This window comes from Leiobunum rupestre, chromosome 6 (assembly GCF_980474605.1).
Source record: "Leiobunum rupestre chromosome 6, qqLeiRupe1.1.hap1, whole genome shotgun sequence".
Lineage (NCBI taxonomy): Eukaryota > Metazoa > Arthropoda > Arachnida > Opiliones > Sclerosomatidae > Leiobunum > Leiobunum rupestre.
In genome coordinates this window covers 43999223-44014358 of record NC_143389.1, presented here as the reverse complement: position 1 = coordinate 44014358, position 15136 = coordinate 43999223, and the positions used below count along the sequence as shown (strand labels likewise).

General features: G+C 40.4%; 2 protein-coding genes across 4 annotated transcripts in view; one reads left to right on the top strand and one right to left on the bottom strand.

Annotated features, from left to right (window-relative positions):
* LOC149941086 (tyrosine-protein phosphatase 69D-like) overlaps positions 1-15136 on the top strand; it is a 440950-nt gene that overhangs the window by 51155 nt on the left and 374659 nt on the right. The gene's annotated exons all lie outside the window — the stretch shown is intronic.
* On the bottom strand, positions 3877-5044 carry LOC149941091 (uncharacterized). The gene is made up of 3 exons (XM_090178513.1): positions 4703-5044; positions 4223-4638; positions 3877-4158 (listed from the first exon to the last, which is right to left on the bottom strand). Exons 1-3 carry the CDS (start codon positions 4937-4939, stop codon positions 3939-3941), a joined length of 873 nt encoding a protein of 290 aa, XP_090034639.1. The 5' UTR covers positions 4940-5044; the 3' UTR covers positions 3877-3938.

Below are 15136 nucleotides of genomic sequence, written 5' to 3'. Positions count from 1 at the left end.
TCTCCGCGACGTAACTTTCGGCAGTTCATACACGTTTTTTTCCGCCGGCATTATAGCTTATTTTTCTTGGCTAGCTCTAGCTATTCTCGCCCCCAGCCGTGGTCTCTAGGCAGCCTTCATCCTTCTCATCAACTGTTTTTTCCCCGAAGGTCCTGGATGCCCGCCGAGGAACTCTTAACCACCTCACTCGCGTACGGGAGAAAAAAGAACGAGATTAGAAGAAAGCGTTTGTCTTTTTCTTACGTTGTCGGTCGTTCTCATTGTTTATAATGTTGTTTTTATTGAGACAGAGAGGGGAGAGAAAGTTTTAGATGCAGTGTGTTGTCCGAGGTCCGAAGGGTTAAAACACTATTCGTTGGCTAAAAAAGAAGAGGAAAATAAAGAAGTTGGCTTCCAAGAGTTGACTCAAAGACTCGTTAGTACCCTAGTTTCGCGAGATCGACGTGTCTTTATAGTAGCTTTGTTTGGCCCCAATCGACTTACAAATTTATGGTCTTTACCACTAATATACGACAATGTGTCAACTGGAAAAGTGTGTGACTGCCCTAAGTTTACTAATGTGTTTGAGGTAATCTATATGGACGCTACTCGGGTGACCATATCTCCTGTATTTTATTTTTTTTTAATTAAAAACTTGTCGAGGTTAACGGTAATAGTTAGTGTAGGGCGCTGTTGGCTCGCGTGGCATGAAGGGCTTGCCATCACCCTCCTACGCATTGTAACCCGGCCACCTGTTTAAAGACATTATAAGTCGCTAGATGACTTGGGCCTAAGGTGTCTTGGGTTTTAGCCTAGTTGATTATTATTATTATAATTTTTCCCATATTTTCCATGTCTATCTGTAATTACTATTCACATATTTTTTCTTATTTTGGGTGATTTTTTCGTAGCGTAGCAATTACGTGTTTCGATACAGATAGCAATTGACAACTATACAGTTTGAAACCATTTCAGACAAAATTACGTCAGTTATATCGTCACGAAAATTAAAAATAAAATATTTTTCACCGTATTAGAAATTGTTGCGTTCTCAGTCAATTATTAAAAATTCCATTTAAAAATCTATGGTTCATTCATTTTACTGTAATTTCAATCCTATTGAGGCTAGGAACTTTGTCCAGCAATTGATATAATTTTTAATTGTAAGTTTTCGAACAGGTAAAGTTGACAATAAATGTCGCTAAATGACTTGGGCCTAGGGTGGTGCCGCGGGTAATTAGCCTAGCTGATTATTATTGATTACAATTATTAAGTCCCAGACAAAATTCGTTGAAAACTTTAGTGCTGGCCCCATTTTCTCTGTTAATTAGTGTCTTATCTGAAAACCGAATCATCCGAGACATTACTCTGTCGCTCGCTCGGGAAACTAAATTCGAAGGCAATCGAAGCTCGAATAATCTTCTCGGCGTTCTTTGGTCGTTTCTTCGTACCTTCGTCATTTTACAATATTTATCACCTTTGTTCTTGGTTATAAGGACATCGACGCCGTTTGATCTCTTCGAGATCTGCAGGAATTTTCCGTCTTTAAATATTTCAGCGAGTGGAAAGATTGGGCGATCGTGATAATGGTTATTTCGGAAGCGAGCGTCAAAAGCGAGTTTGATCGGGGATCGATAGCCGGGAATTTCAATAGAAATTTAAACTTAATTAAATATCGGAGAAAGTGGCTCGCTGACTTTTGAAAGGGAATGAGCCGCTTTTAAAGGGCCCTTTCCACGTTCTCCGTCTGTTAAATCGACTCGCTATCATACCCACTCGTCGTAGTTCTCTTTTAATGAATTAGATTACGCCTTCTCTTATATATGGTCCCGAGTAATTTTCCGAGTATCCCACTCTTTATACCGCGCGGGGGCGACTCCGGGAACGTTTGGAGACGAGAGTCTTTCGCGACACGACCAAGTAGCGACTCGGCTTACGAGTTTTAATTAACTTTAGTCTAAAATCCGTTATTTATATAGGCTCGAGAGCTAGGGCGGCTCGGTTACTCTCGCGAATTTCAGTTTGGTCGCCGTTGCTGTTTGATTATATCGAGTGTAAACTAGATTATAGACTAGAGCGAATCTGCCAGACTAAGTGCTTCGTAATTACAACTTCGATGGAGGACCTCCTCGCGCGCACTTCGCCTCTTGAATCGGGATGAAATTGTCCAACGATCTCGTCACATCCCAAATCTACGCGTCGAGAGCGATCTTTATTTATCTCCTCGAAAAAGCTCGGCTATTCCACTCGGATTGATCGAGGACATTTACCAGTGATAAATACGGCGTCGTGTACGTCCCGAAATCCTTAACGTCCATTTTTGGGGGCCTATATCGCTGCGGTTTGATCCGAGGAATTAAGGAAAGTCATTCCTCGCTCGCCACTGATTGCTCAGTTGAGGGTTAAGAACGAGTCGCGATGATTTCGCCTTTGACCGCGATGTCAGTTGACTATCAACTCGGCTCTTGATAGCCATCGATTTGTGCTAGTACAACTGACCTATATGACAACGGCGGAAGGACTTAGCGAGAGGGGTTTAAATGCGCCAATAAACAAAAGGTGGGTGGTAGTGGTTTGCGTTTTATTTTGAGGAGGCGAAGAAAGGAAAGCGATCCAAAGGGCCTCTTTCTGTTGGAGACATTACGCGCGTCTTCCAGTTCTGGCTTTAACTGTAAATGGCGTGAATAGACAGCTGCGGCCCATAAAAATCGACGGTTGCCCTCCCTCTCACATCGCCCGCTTCATTTCGCGCACGCCTTTCAAACGAGGGTATTGTTTCAGCTTAAGCCGTATTCGCACTTTACGAAAAATGAAGCGCCTAACGTTTGCAGTTAGCGGAAAAGTGAATCGTGGATATATTTTTTTTCCGGAGCGATTTCGCCTTATTGGAACTAGCATCTGCTAGCTTACGGGTGTCAAAATGTACTTTAATAAAAAAGCGTATACGTCGCCTGTTCCTCTGCTCCGTTCTTTGAGCTTGAACTTGAGCTTTCGCCACCCGGGGGATGCTGAACTACCTACCATGTCTAGGATAATATATTTATTTGATTGTTAAGTGTCAGCATTAAAAGTAAATGAAATGACATATCGATAACTAGATAGGTCCAAATGAATTTAATAATAAAACAATGAAAAATCAATTAACGAGTTACGGGGAAAGTCTTAGCTCTCTGGTCAACTCAATTATAAGCTCAGTCTTGATGCGTGACGGTGTCCTGAAACTTCCTGTCGGGCGATCTCGCAGCTGCGTGGCGAGGAGTCCTTGCAGATGGTGGGACAGTAGCGGTACTTTATTTCTATCTACTCTTGTAACTGACAAGGAGACGACCCGAGGTGATAATCAACGATTTTGTTCAAAGTCGGGTATAATGTACACCTCTATGTAACATGAAAAACGTGCAAGGGAAAAGTTGCGACGGGCTTTCGTTTTGCCATGGCAACCGAAAAGTATTTGGACAACATTATTTCGATTTTTTTCATTGAAAATAACATGGGAATCTGAAGGATTTTAGGGACCCCCAATTGACCAAATTGCATTTAAACTTGATTAAATTTAATTTTTAAAATCAATTTAAATGTATTTTTAGCGTTTTTGAAATTTGAAATTTTTTTCATTCCCATGTTATTTTTAATGGAAAAATTCAAAATCATGTTGTCAAAAACGATTTCGGTTGCCATGGCAAAACGAAAGGCCGTCACAACTTTTCCCTTGCAGCTTTTCCCTAGCAGCTGTTTTAAGGTACATGGAGGTGTACACTATACCCGAGTTTGAACAAAATCGGTGATTATCACCTCGGGTCGTCTCCTTGTGAGTATGCCCTGACATCTGGAGGGCAAGAGATGTGAAAGACGCTGTGTCGGATCAATTAGAAACTTAACTTGAACCATCGCGAGTCATTTAAAAGGAATGTATAATTTTATTATTCGGAACACAATTTTCTCCAAAAGTAATAAAAAAATCAATTTTGTTTGCGTTTTCGCAAGTAATAGCCTTTCGTCGGTGGTGAGGAAGCGATCTCCTCGATGTCATTTTCCTCTTGTACCAGATCGTCGAGAATGTTCCTCACGTCCGACACTTCTTCAAAGGCTTCTTCCAGAAGACGTTGCTCGACCGGGAAATTAAGAAGTTCGTTGGCGATTGCGTTGTTTTCCGCGACCATCAATTGCTGGTCGAGGTGACTGTCGGACGAGATATTAGACGTTTACAAAAACAGTTTGTACGAACGAATGCCATTAGCAATACCTTATCTTTGGACTCGCGCGTCTTCGTTGGATAGTAGAGCTTGAATGTCGTCTGTGGCTAGAATGACTCGAATCCGACGTGTCCGTTGAACTTGAGCGTCTAGAGTGGCGTCTAGCGTGGTGTCGGTGGATCCGGGGTTGACTCAAAGTTTGGAATTTTTTCTGCAAGAAACGTCCAACTCGAACCAACCCCAACGAAACATTGGTCTCCGTGAGGAACAGAAGCGCGGCAATTAGCAACAGAATCTCCAGCCACCCGAAAAGGAAGCGGATCTTGTCGATGCTGTCGATCAAAAGGTTTTCCAGCCGACAGGGAAGAAGCTCCATAGGACTCTCCGCTAAAGCTCCTAGTTCGGGGATAATGTTCGGAGCGAGGACCCGGATGGGAAGGTAGAAACGGAAGAAGTATCTGGAAACCTGAAATGTAAGCGCAACTATAAGCCTCAAACGTGGCCAAAATTGATTAAAAGAAGTCTGTTACCCAATGGCGGAGCATTCGGTTGATGTGGGGATGGGCCCGTCGTCTTCTGTTCGTCACCATCTTGTCGATGAGTGTTCCGCAGGAGAATATCAGGTATATCTTAAGGAGAACCAAGGTCAAGTAGAACGCGTAGTTCTCGATCTCGCCGATCGTTCTTTCCGGCCAATGGCAACCGTGGCACGGCGGGGGCGGGTATATAAATTCCTCCAATATCCCCTCGCAGTCTTCCAAATCCATCTTTTTTCACAGTATAATTGTTATCCACGGTTATGCCTAATTTTGATAAATTCAAATTGTTGTTTGAAATAAATTAAAAGCGTGACGTAACATTTGCTTTCATTTCACGAGCTATTTCATTTTGCGCGCGCGTTTATATTTAATAAAATGAAATCGCAGTATTTTTTGCGTCTTTCTGTAGCGATGTTCAAACAAAAGCCCACTTGAGGCTTATTGAGCAATTCTTTTTTGTCATAAATAAATAAATAAATAAACTATTTATTTTCGTACATTTTATCAAGGAGGATAGGAAGGGAGGCGAAGTAGGCGGGATGAACGCGCCAGCATCCTTGTAAGAAGCTTAACGCGCGCTTGGCTGGAAAATTTCGGAAAAATGGCGGCAACACGTAGCGTAGCGGCCGCAATCTTGCCGCCATTTTTCCGAAATTTTCCCGCCGAGCGCGCGCTAAGCTTCTTACAAGGATGCTGGCGCGTTCATCCCGCCTACTTCGCCTCCCTTCCTATCCTCCTTGATTTTATTCTCTACCGCAATCCCCCAATTTAGCTTTCCGTTGCTAAGCAATGAGTTTGGAAATTTGTAATGATTTAAATAGATTTCCCCAAATAAGGCGAAACCGGTCTACAGTTGGAAATTCTGCTTATATTAATAACTTTTTAATTCGTTTCACGTATGGGGTCCGCCGCCGTCGATGTTCGCACGATTCCTAGCAGCGCGTTAGAGGTAAAAAGACACATGACACGTCAATCAATGGCAAATATCATGTTCTCCCCGGCATTGCTAACACAGGGTGACCAGACTTCCTATATTTCCTATATTTTCCTATATTTTTAATGCCTTCCTATAATTTCCTTTATTCTTACCTATTTTCCTATAATTTCACGGTCTTTGGAAAATGAAAGAACCTTTTTGTACATGTCATCATGTACTGTAAATTCTGCCATTTTCGTACAAAATCTTGAAATATACGAGCTTTGCATATCCGCGAAGTGATCCAATAATGCAAAAAAGCAGTGTACAAAACATTATCAATATTCTAAGTGATTCGAGTCAAAGTATACCGATGTGCAATAATTACCTAATTATTTTTCCCATTTTATATTTAGCCTATTTAGATTCTTATATTTTCCTATAATTCGCCTATTTAGTTTCCTGTATTTTCCTATAATTCGCCCCTAAAATTCCTATTTTTCCTATAAAATTCTCAAAGCTTTTCCCTGGTCACCCTGCTAACATTTGTGAGATCGGGGCCCCAAAAATGGGACATTTGCCCATTTTAGTAATTGTTGGCGATTTAATTTCTGGCGATTTTCTACAGAATTGTTTTTAAGTTAAGACCGACTTCGTTGTAAATTATATTTTTAGTTAGTACTGATTATTTGTGGACTAAGTTTTCGGTTGCATTAACCAATTTTAATTTTTAGTGAAATTTCTGGACAATCCGCGGGACCCTACCAACCCGCGTACGTGATATTGGAATTTCGTACCAATTGATACAAGCGCCATCTAACTACAAAAAAAAATCGTTCGCGTGTCGCTACCTTATTTCCAAAACCAGGTAACTCGAAAAATGAATTTTTCGATAAAGTTAATTTTATGTGTTCGCGTGTCGCTACCTTATTTCCCCAAAACCAGGTAACTCGAAAAATTAATTTTGGGTTTTTTAGGTTTGTCAATATTTGAAATATATTAATACATCGGGGGATTGTGTACTTAAATGTCCGTGACATCTTGTTGACCCTTAAGATATATTTGGTTTAAGAAAAATCGTTTTTTCCCCTCAAAAATGTTAAATAACTTTTTCTTGCAAAGCCAATTTAAAGTTCGCCAAAGGCCGTCATTTCTTGTTTAATAAAAACGCCCTAGGCTCTCTGAGCGTATCTGCGTAAAATAGTTTTCGTCAATTTTTTTCCGAACTAGACGTTTGGTTCACTTTGGCCCTATTAATATGCATATTCGTTCAATTATAGCTTAGTTATTTTTTGTCCAGATCGGTAATTTTAATATAAATCATCTTATACTACGATAAATGTTGCGGACGACGACGTCATTTGTTTATACGGGAATGACAACCAGAAGTACAATGTGGCCAAGGAGAGATAGAGGGTATAGTTAACCCGCCTTAAGCGGCAGCGTATTTCGCGATAACTTTGACGGGGATCCAATATCATCAGAGTGTCGCCCACTCGCTGGCGATTTTCAGCAAATGTTTGCTCCTCCACTCCGGGAATCTCTTTTTGGAGCGTGCCTCTTATAGTCCTTCTCGGTTTTCTTTCTGATCTCCGCGGGCTGGCAAAAAAGGGCGGAGGAGGTCCATCTGAAATATCGCGTTCCCCTATTTTCTCTCTCAGCAACCAGGCTTTGCATGTATATTTTATATTCTAAATAGGCCAGCTCACTCTTCGCCGTATCTTTACTACTCCGTTCATGCCTCTCCTCCCCAGCGTCTCTTCAACTTCCTCCTCCGGCTGAAGTACTTTATCCTGTTATTTTTCTTCGCCAGTCCCGCACCACCGTCAAAATAGCCGCCCAGCCGTTTCGTTCCTATACTATTTTCCATAAAGTGTATATTTCTCGGCGATGGTCTAAAATACTTCTCTCCCTATTTCACCCCAAAAACGAGACCTACATTTTCCAGTTACAAAATTGTTTTCTTTTGAATATTCGTCGTCACCAAGACACGCTTTTTCCTTTTTGTCGGAGTTTATATCTATATCGGTGTTGAGGTTTTTCCTTCCCCGTATCGTGTCTCGAAACGTTACCCGGACGTCCAGTGGTACCGTTCTTTTCGTCCGTACTTAGGATCGCCATTTGAATATTTCGAATTTAAAGTAGTTAACGCGCTATCACGATGTAATATTGACCGAGCTAATTTAAACGAATCAACTGTAGAGATTGATTTTAATGGTTTTCTTGTTGAAGAACGGGCTCTGATTTGGGCGGGAATTAGAAGCATCTTGTTTCCTTTGGTAACGGAGTCTGTGGCGGCTTCTGAGGTGAAGCAGCTGCGCGCGAACTTCGTGCGCCGGAATATATTTTCTTTATCGTATATTGGAGATACAATTTCTGTGCGGCGTCAAAAATGGTCGCCATAATCATTCGCCGCAAATTTGGTAGCGTATTCCGACGTCATTTAAGGTTGAGCGCAATATGTGGAGGTTTCTGTTTACTAGTTCTGAACTTTCCGTATTACCCTCTAGGGGGCGCGTAAAAATGCGGCGTATCAATGTTAACAGGCTGCTCTCCTCTCTTCTCTCTCTTGGCGACAAGGAGACATTATAGAGCAGCGTGGGAGGACCAGAGAAAGTCATTAGGGCTCGCGTGTATTGAAGACTTTATAATGGAGCCGATCATAATTAGCCACCGCGCGCCCAGTCCTGGCTCCGCGGGCCTCTATTACTGCTCCGTGTTTTGACAACGTCGACTGACGATCATACTCTTGCTAATTGATTTTCTCGCCTAATTATCATTCTCGGTGGCCGCGACCCGGGGATCTTCCATCTACCGCGAGCGCACCTCCGCCGCTCTGTATAATCACGTCTTCGATATCGCCCACCTCGTTCCTCCGCTCTACAGTTTCGTTTCATCGAGACCGCCACTGAATTTAATCTAAAGTTTGTCCGTCGGCAAAGCGCCTCTAATGGGGTTAAAGAAGTCTTTGAAACAATTTCGCCACTGACAAAATGTAGCTATTTGCCACATTAGATTCGCTAGTCGAGGTAAAGTAGTCGTAGTATTTGATAAATGGATTAAAGTAGTCTCTGAAACAATTTTACCATTGACAGAATATAGCTATTTGCCCCATAGTCTTTCCTTAAGAAATACCATAGACGAAGGACTTCTTTGCAGGTTATATACTCGGTTAAGATTTACTCGAACGCGTAGGCCAAGATATAACCCGACGATAGAGAAAACTCGTTCTTATTTGGGTACTTAGGCCGCCTTCATTTAAAAATCTAATTAACGCTTCGTTCCCTTACTCGTAAGAAGAGACGAAGCGTGGTTTTTTCGGTTTGTTCGGTGGGTAGTATGACCGTCCCAGGGAAAAACAAGACATCCAATTATGAATGGACCTCCGCTTCCGCCAGTACAGGCTGATGGTGATGGTGGTATGTAAGAAAAACAAGAAAACGCTCCTTAGTGTGGGTGAGAAAACGGCGCTTGTTAATGAGGCTAAGAAATTAACTCGGGTGTGATTGAAATTAGGCCGCGCGGCTGAGAGCCAAAGTGACGCGCGATACATCATAAAGAGCAATTAACTCTTGTTTGCCATTCGGGATAGCCGCTCTTTTACCCCAGACCTATTATCCGACTCCGCGTCTGTATAGTGTGGCCAGGGAGCCCTCTTGTAAACTCGCGGACTTCACCATTCGCCCCACCTTGGCGAGAATAGCGCGCTCGGCCGTACCTTATCTCCGCGTTAGTTGTCATTGGAGTGAAAAGCTTATACCAGCGGCGTATTGCCCCGCGGGAAGAAAGACATCAGGCTGTCTGGAGTTGTGACAAATGAAGGGCGCAACGAATGCGGCTGTATCTGCCTGCCTGTCTGTCTCAAACGATGAAGAAACGACGCTAATATTATATCAGGAGGGGCTTCGGCTCACTCCAATGAATATAAATGAAGCTTATTAACAAAAGCGCCAACTAGGAGGTGGGAGAGTTTCAGTGCCCTTTTAAAACAGCGAGAGGGTGGCCGCGTGGGATACCAACTCCCAAATCTCCTCCCCCGACTTTTATTATTGATCCTTTCTTTCGAGGTGCGTTTTGCTATTTTTACCAACTGAAAGCCCACTCAATTATAACTCGCGATTGTGGGCCCGATCCCTAGAGGGTCTGCTCTGCTGTACAGCATCCACGTACAGCCGGGTTGCTATCCTTTACCACTTCGGAACGCGCAACCGACGTCTGTCTTACGTTTTTAACGAACTTTATATTCAGTGTTTTGTTTTGTTTTGATAGCTTAGTAAGTTTTAGTTTTCCTTATACTCCACTATCTATTTTAACTTGTAAGTGATAAACAAAAAGTAGTCTTGTTGGGCTTTTCGTTTAACGCAACTTAAACATTTGTTTGGGAGAACTTAAATTTCTATGTTAACAAAACTCGACTGAAAATTCTTTGCTAACAAAAGGCATCTTTAATGGACAAAAGATTTACATAAGCTGAACTGGAGCTTTCATTTAAAATAAACCGTTTGTGACGGCATCCGATTAAAACCATTACTGCTTATCACGGTGACCTTCTCTAACGGACTTCCTCACGATTGGGGGAAGAGTAAAGTTTTATAAAAAAAGGGGGGGGTGATATTTGGTATAAAATGTCAATTGAACTGATTTTCTAATCTTATAGATTTAGGTTTATTATTTATACAATATTAAATGAGTTTTTAAATGTTTTGATTATAATTGTTATTTTAACTTTAATTTTAAGCTACATCAAAATATTCAAGTCTGACCGTTAATATTTGAAATTTTAATATATTTTCGTTACAAATATCCCGTTAATAACAACAAATTATATTTCGTAACTGCGATGTTTCTAGAATTATAAATTATACAATATATAAATTAAATATCACTGTTACTTTCGTACTTCGTACCTTCTAGTTACAAATAAATGAGGAACAGAGAAGTATAAATGGTTAACTTCCTCTTTTTATCCTCGTAGCCTCTAGATCTGGAAGGAAAGAAGCTGTTATATTCGATGCTGTCGTTGACGATGGTGCCGCTTGCTGAAAATGAGTCCCCCGCGAAACGTCGATTTCACTTCTATGGCACTCGATGGAAATTTAACCGAGTCTTTGAGACGTCGCGTCGTTCGCTTGGTATCGGTTTCCCGCATCTAGCCATGCCGGAGCCTTAATTCGTTAACAATTTCAATTTGGGAAATCGAGGTCCCATAAAATTGGACCTTTGATGTCTCCGAAACTTAGATTGTGATAAATGTTAATATAAATGGTTTTAAAACGTTAATCAATAGCAAATATCCAGTATTATAAATTTGGGAAATCTGGGCCTATAAAATTGGGCATGTGATATATCTGGAACTGTTAGGGCAAGAATTTATTACGGTGCACCGATCGAAGCTTTGCGATGACGATTTTCTCGAGTTTTTGTTCAACTTGAGATGGTGAAAGTATATTAAGGTCTAGCCCATATTGTTTACGTAGTTGCTCGGTCCACTTTGGGATATTACATTGAAACTTTATATATACATATTAAATAAACATGTTTCTGATGTACTACATCATTTGTTACAATAGAGCTAAGTCTAACTAGCGTTATTTACGATGTATGTGGTTGTGCTTAAGATATTGCCCTGAAACTTGACATATTTATGACCTATACCACCACGAAAAATGGCAAAGCACCCGCTATTTTCACTCTTGAAGAATTCAACGATGCTCCTCTTTTTACCGACTAATATATTATAAAAAATCGTTTAAATTAATGGACATTTTTTGAATATTAATAAAGTGGTAATTTAAAAAAAGCTCACGGGTATATACAAAAATCGTCATTCGGGGCAAGCGACTAAATTAAAACGGTGTTGAGTTTTCCTTAATAAACTCCCCTAAAACCCGAGAAAAAAAAGGGGAACGGTCAAGCTTTAACCAGTTAGATAGCCCTATAGCCCATTAAAAAGTAAAATTTATGTCGAAAACCGCGTCAAAAAATATTGAGTGGTTAATTTTTAATAAAATAAAGAGATTTCGGGAAATCGAAAAGCGCGCGTCCGCCGCGACACCTGGTGAGAGTGGGTGAGACAGAAAAACAACGTAAAAGCGCGCGCTGCTGAAGACGCGAAATATTTGTTTCGCACGCGCGGCGCGTTCCAGTTATAAGAGACCTAAGCCTAAACTGCGCGATTTTAAAAGTTAGGATAGTTCGCAAATCGCTCATACGGGGTTAGGGGCGCTGGCGGCAGCCCCTAAGATGGCGGCGAAAATTCATACCCAAACACCTGGCGTTATTTTTCGTTTCAACTTTTTGGGCCAAAAGCTATTTTTTCAAGACAACAAAAAAGGTACGTGTTAGTATATTGAACGTCTTGTTAATCTTTTGATACGGAAATAAGGCCATATTTGGAAAAGCTTGGCCGTTCCCCTTTAATATCTAAACGTGAAATTGGTTCCATAATTCATAGAACCATTTCCTTAGATTTTTGGGGTATAGCAATGGGGGTTATCATTAGAAAGTCGTAAATTTGAATTGGGAATTGTTGGGTGAACGCTTTAACGAGTTTTCAAAAACTTTAGAGGCATTTTAGCATCTTCAAAGGGTTTGCTTGAAACTTGAAAAAGGCTTAGTTTTAACTTGCAAACCCTTGAGATTTTCCACAATCTGATTCCTCACTTACTTTCGAACTACTTTTAATTATTTATTAGGTTTACTATAATAGCTATTCAATTAAGTTTTAAAAACTTTATCAGCTAAAAGGTTTTATGCGCATTAGCTCGCGATAAGAACAAGATGTTGCAGACATTTAAGTACACACAATCCCCCCGATGTATTAACTATATTTTAAATGTTAAATTTCAACACATTTTCCATCATCTTGTACATTAACTTAATAAACCCAAAAGGAATTTTATCAAAAATGAGTTTTTAGAGTTACTTGGTTTTGGAAATAAGGTAGCTAAACGCGAGCACGTTAATTTTAATTAATTTTTCGAGTTACCTGGTTTTGAAAATAAGGCAGCGAAACAAGAAAACGTTAATTTCAATTAATTTTTAGACAAACCTAATTTGTCGAGTTACCTGGTTTTGGAAATAAGGTAGTTAAACATGAACGAGTTAGATGACGCCTGTATCAATTGGCGTGAAATTCAAATATGACCATAGTGCGTACACGGGTTGTGGGGTCCCGCCAATTGACCATAAATCTCACTTAAAATTAATAATTTCTTAATGCAACCGAAAACATAGTTCAGAAATTATCAGTACTAACTAAAAATATAATATTCAAACAAGTCGCTCTTAATTTAGGGCAAATGTCGCCAAAAACCACTAAAATGGGGAAAATGATAAACTTCTTGTTCTTCGATTCCAAAAATTGATAACAGGCTACCGATGGCATGCCATATGCTTTCGATTGACGTATCACTGACTCTTCTAGACCTAATACTTGGAGAGTTATGTGGAATACGGCAACGGCGGCATCGGCTTCATCGTACGTGGGCGCAGTACACACAAATCGCTTAATATTGTGTGTAAAAGGGAATCTTTGCCATCGATTCATTTTTATTTCGTTGCTGCCCCCGGGGGGGGAGGGGGATTTTGGGTTGCCTGCCGCCGCCGGAAACTCTGGTGTTAGGCCTAGTTCTTGCTTTAATGTTTGGCTAAGACTACGTATGTTCGAATTAAAGTTTTTGAAGCGCTTTTGATTAAAGTGTATTTGATAGTTGTTAATCATTTACAGGGTTCGTTTTATTCTACGCGAAAATTAAAAAAAAAAAACATAACACTAAAAAAGAACCTAGGAGTCTTCCTTTCAACTATCCCTTTAAGGGTCGCTCTTGTACGGGAAATACCGTTCAAATTTAAGGCTTACGGTTATATATTATATTGCCCTATTTAAATGGTACACTGGCCACGAAATAATACTATCGCCTTCATGGCGTTCTGCTTTTGAAATATTACCTAAGTTTTTACCAAATGCTATGAAATTTTTCTCTTGGTGGTAATGAATGTCTTGTGGCCATAAATTTAGAATAAAAAGCCTATTAAAATAGAAATTCTTCATATCACGAGTTCTTATGTAAACCGTGTAGTATTATGCACGTCGACATTTTCGATTGCAGAGCACTCTAGCGGCGTTACAGACCTAATATCACGCTTACTTTGTTTTAATACTTTGGGTGAATTTCTCATCTAAATGTGATGCGATTTATAATCCACGAATTTACAAGGATTCCCAAATATTGCTCATGTATGACGTGGTTAGAGATCGGCGTTTGAATAAGAAATTATCCAATTATTTATTTTTATTCATAACCGCAAATTATCCGAAAAATATACGAAAAAACCGAATATTTTTGCATGTTAAATCGTTGTTTATTCGTATAAAAATGTTCATAAAAAACAGTTAACCAAACTTTTTATTGTTAATAAAAATTTTGCTGGTTAATTTATTCATTCCGCCGACCTATAGACGTGGTGCTATCACTATATATTTAATATTAAAAAACGGTATGTACTAATTAGAATTAATATAAAATAAGGCTTTTTTTTAGACTCGTACCGTTTTGCAATTTTCCAAACTTTCGCGCTCTAACTTAGGACATCCATCAGAACACATTTCCGTTGAGAAACGTCTGTCCCAAATAATGTACCAGGAAAGTCTGAAATTTCCCGTACTAATATCTGTGGAAACAGAAGTGCAGAAAGGGGATTTCTTGTTGGCCGCTGATGTATTTAATTGGCCATAGAGAGAGGGGGGAGGATGCGGGGGCGGAAGATGCGCTCGCGGATAAAGGAGGCCAGAGCCGGAAGAGGAATACACCGAACCGGAAACTCTACCGGAAACGATATTCCGGCTGTAGAAGCGATCTCCGTTTTTTGTCTAACCCTATATAGTCAACCCAGTCCGGTGTATTTCCTCCGCCTGATACCGTCCCGTCCCTCCCAATTTTTTCTATGAACCGTTAAATTTTGAAAGCGACGAAGTAAGTAGAGTATACGTAAAAAGTGTTTCTGTCCTTTTTTTTGGCGAGGATGGGGTTGAATGGCCGAAAGGGAAAATATTTTGACCCTGATATTTTCGCCGTTTCCGCCGAACTTAGCGAAATGTATTTGAAAGGCCCTGGAATCTCTTCAACGCTTCACGCCGCGAATACTCTAATACTTGACAGTTCGAATTGAAGAGGGGAAATGGGCGAAGTCTGCGCCGCTTTATCGTACACGGGACTTTTGAGTCGATCATCGACCCGATATTGTCGTTGGGAAAAGGTAATCGATTTTATACGGAGAACTAGAGATGGGGTAAAATCGCCGTAATCGCCCTTCTTTACAAGGTCAGATTGATTAATCGGTTAATCGATTGCTTCGTGGCTACCAACATTCAACTGAGAAAAGACGTATGGTAACTCGGCTCGCTTTTTCGAAAATGTATTAGAAATCGAACCGAAAGTTTATACCTACATTGCCATTTTACTGCGTATGGCTTTACAATTTTTATACCTCAAAACCATAAATTGCCT

Coding starts and splice junctions, on each gene's coding strand:
- LOC149941091 (XM_090178513.1), bottom strand. CDS start 4,939: ATGGATTTGGAAGACTGCGAGGGGATATTGGAGGAATTTATATACCCG. Junction 4,639..4,702: donor ACCGAATGCTCCGCCATTGG/GTAACAGACTTC, acceptor CTTACATTTCAG/GTTTCCAGATACTTCTTCCG. Junction 4,159..4,222: donor CGCGCGAGTCCAAAGATAAG/GTATTGCTAATG, acceptor CTCGTCCGACAG/TCACCTCGACCAGCAATTGA.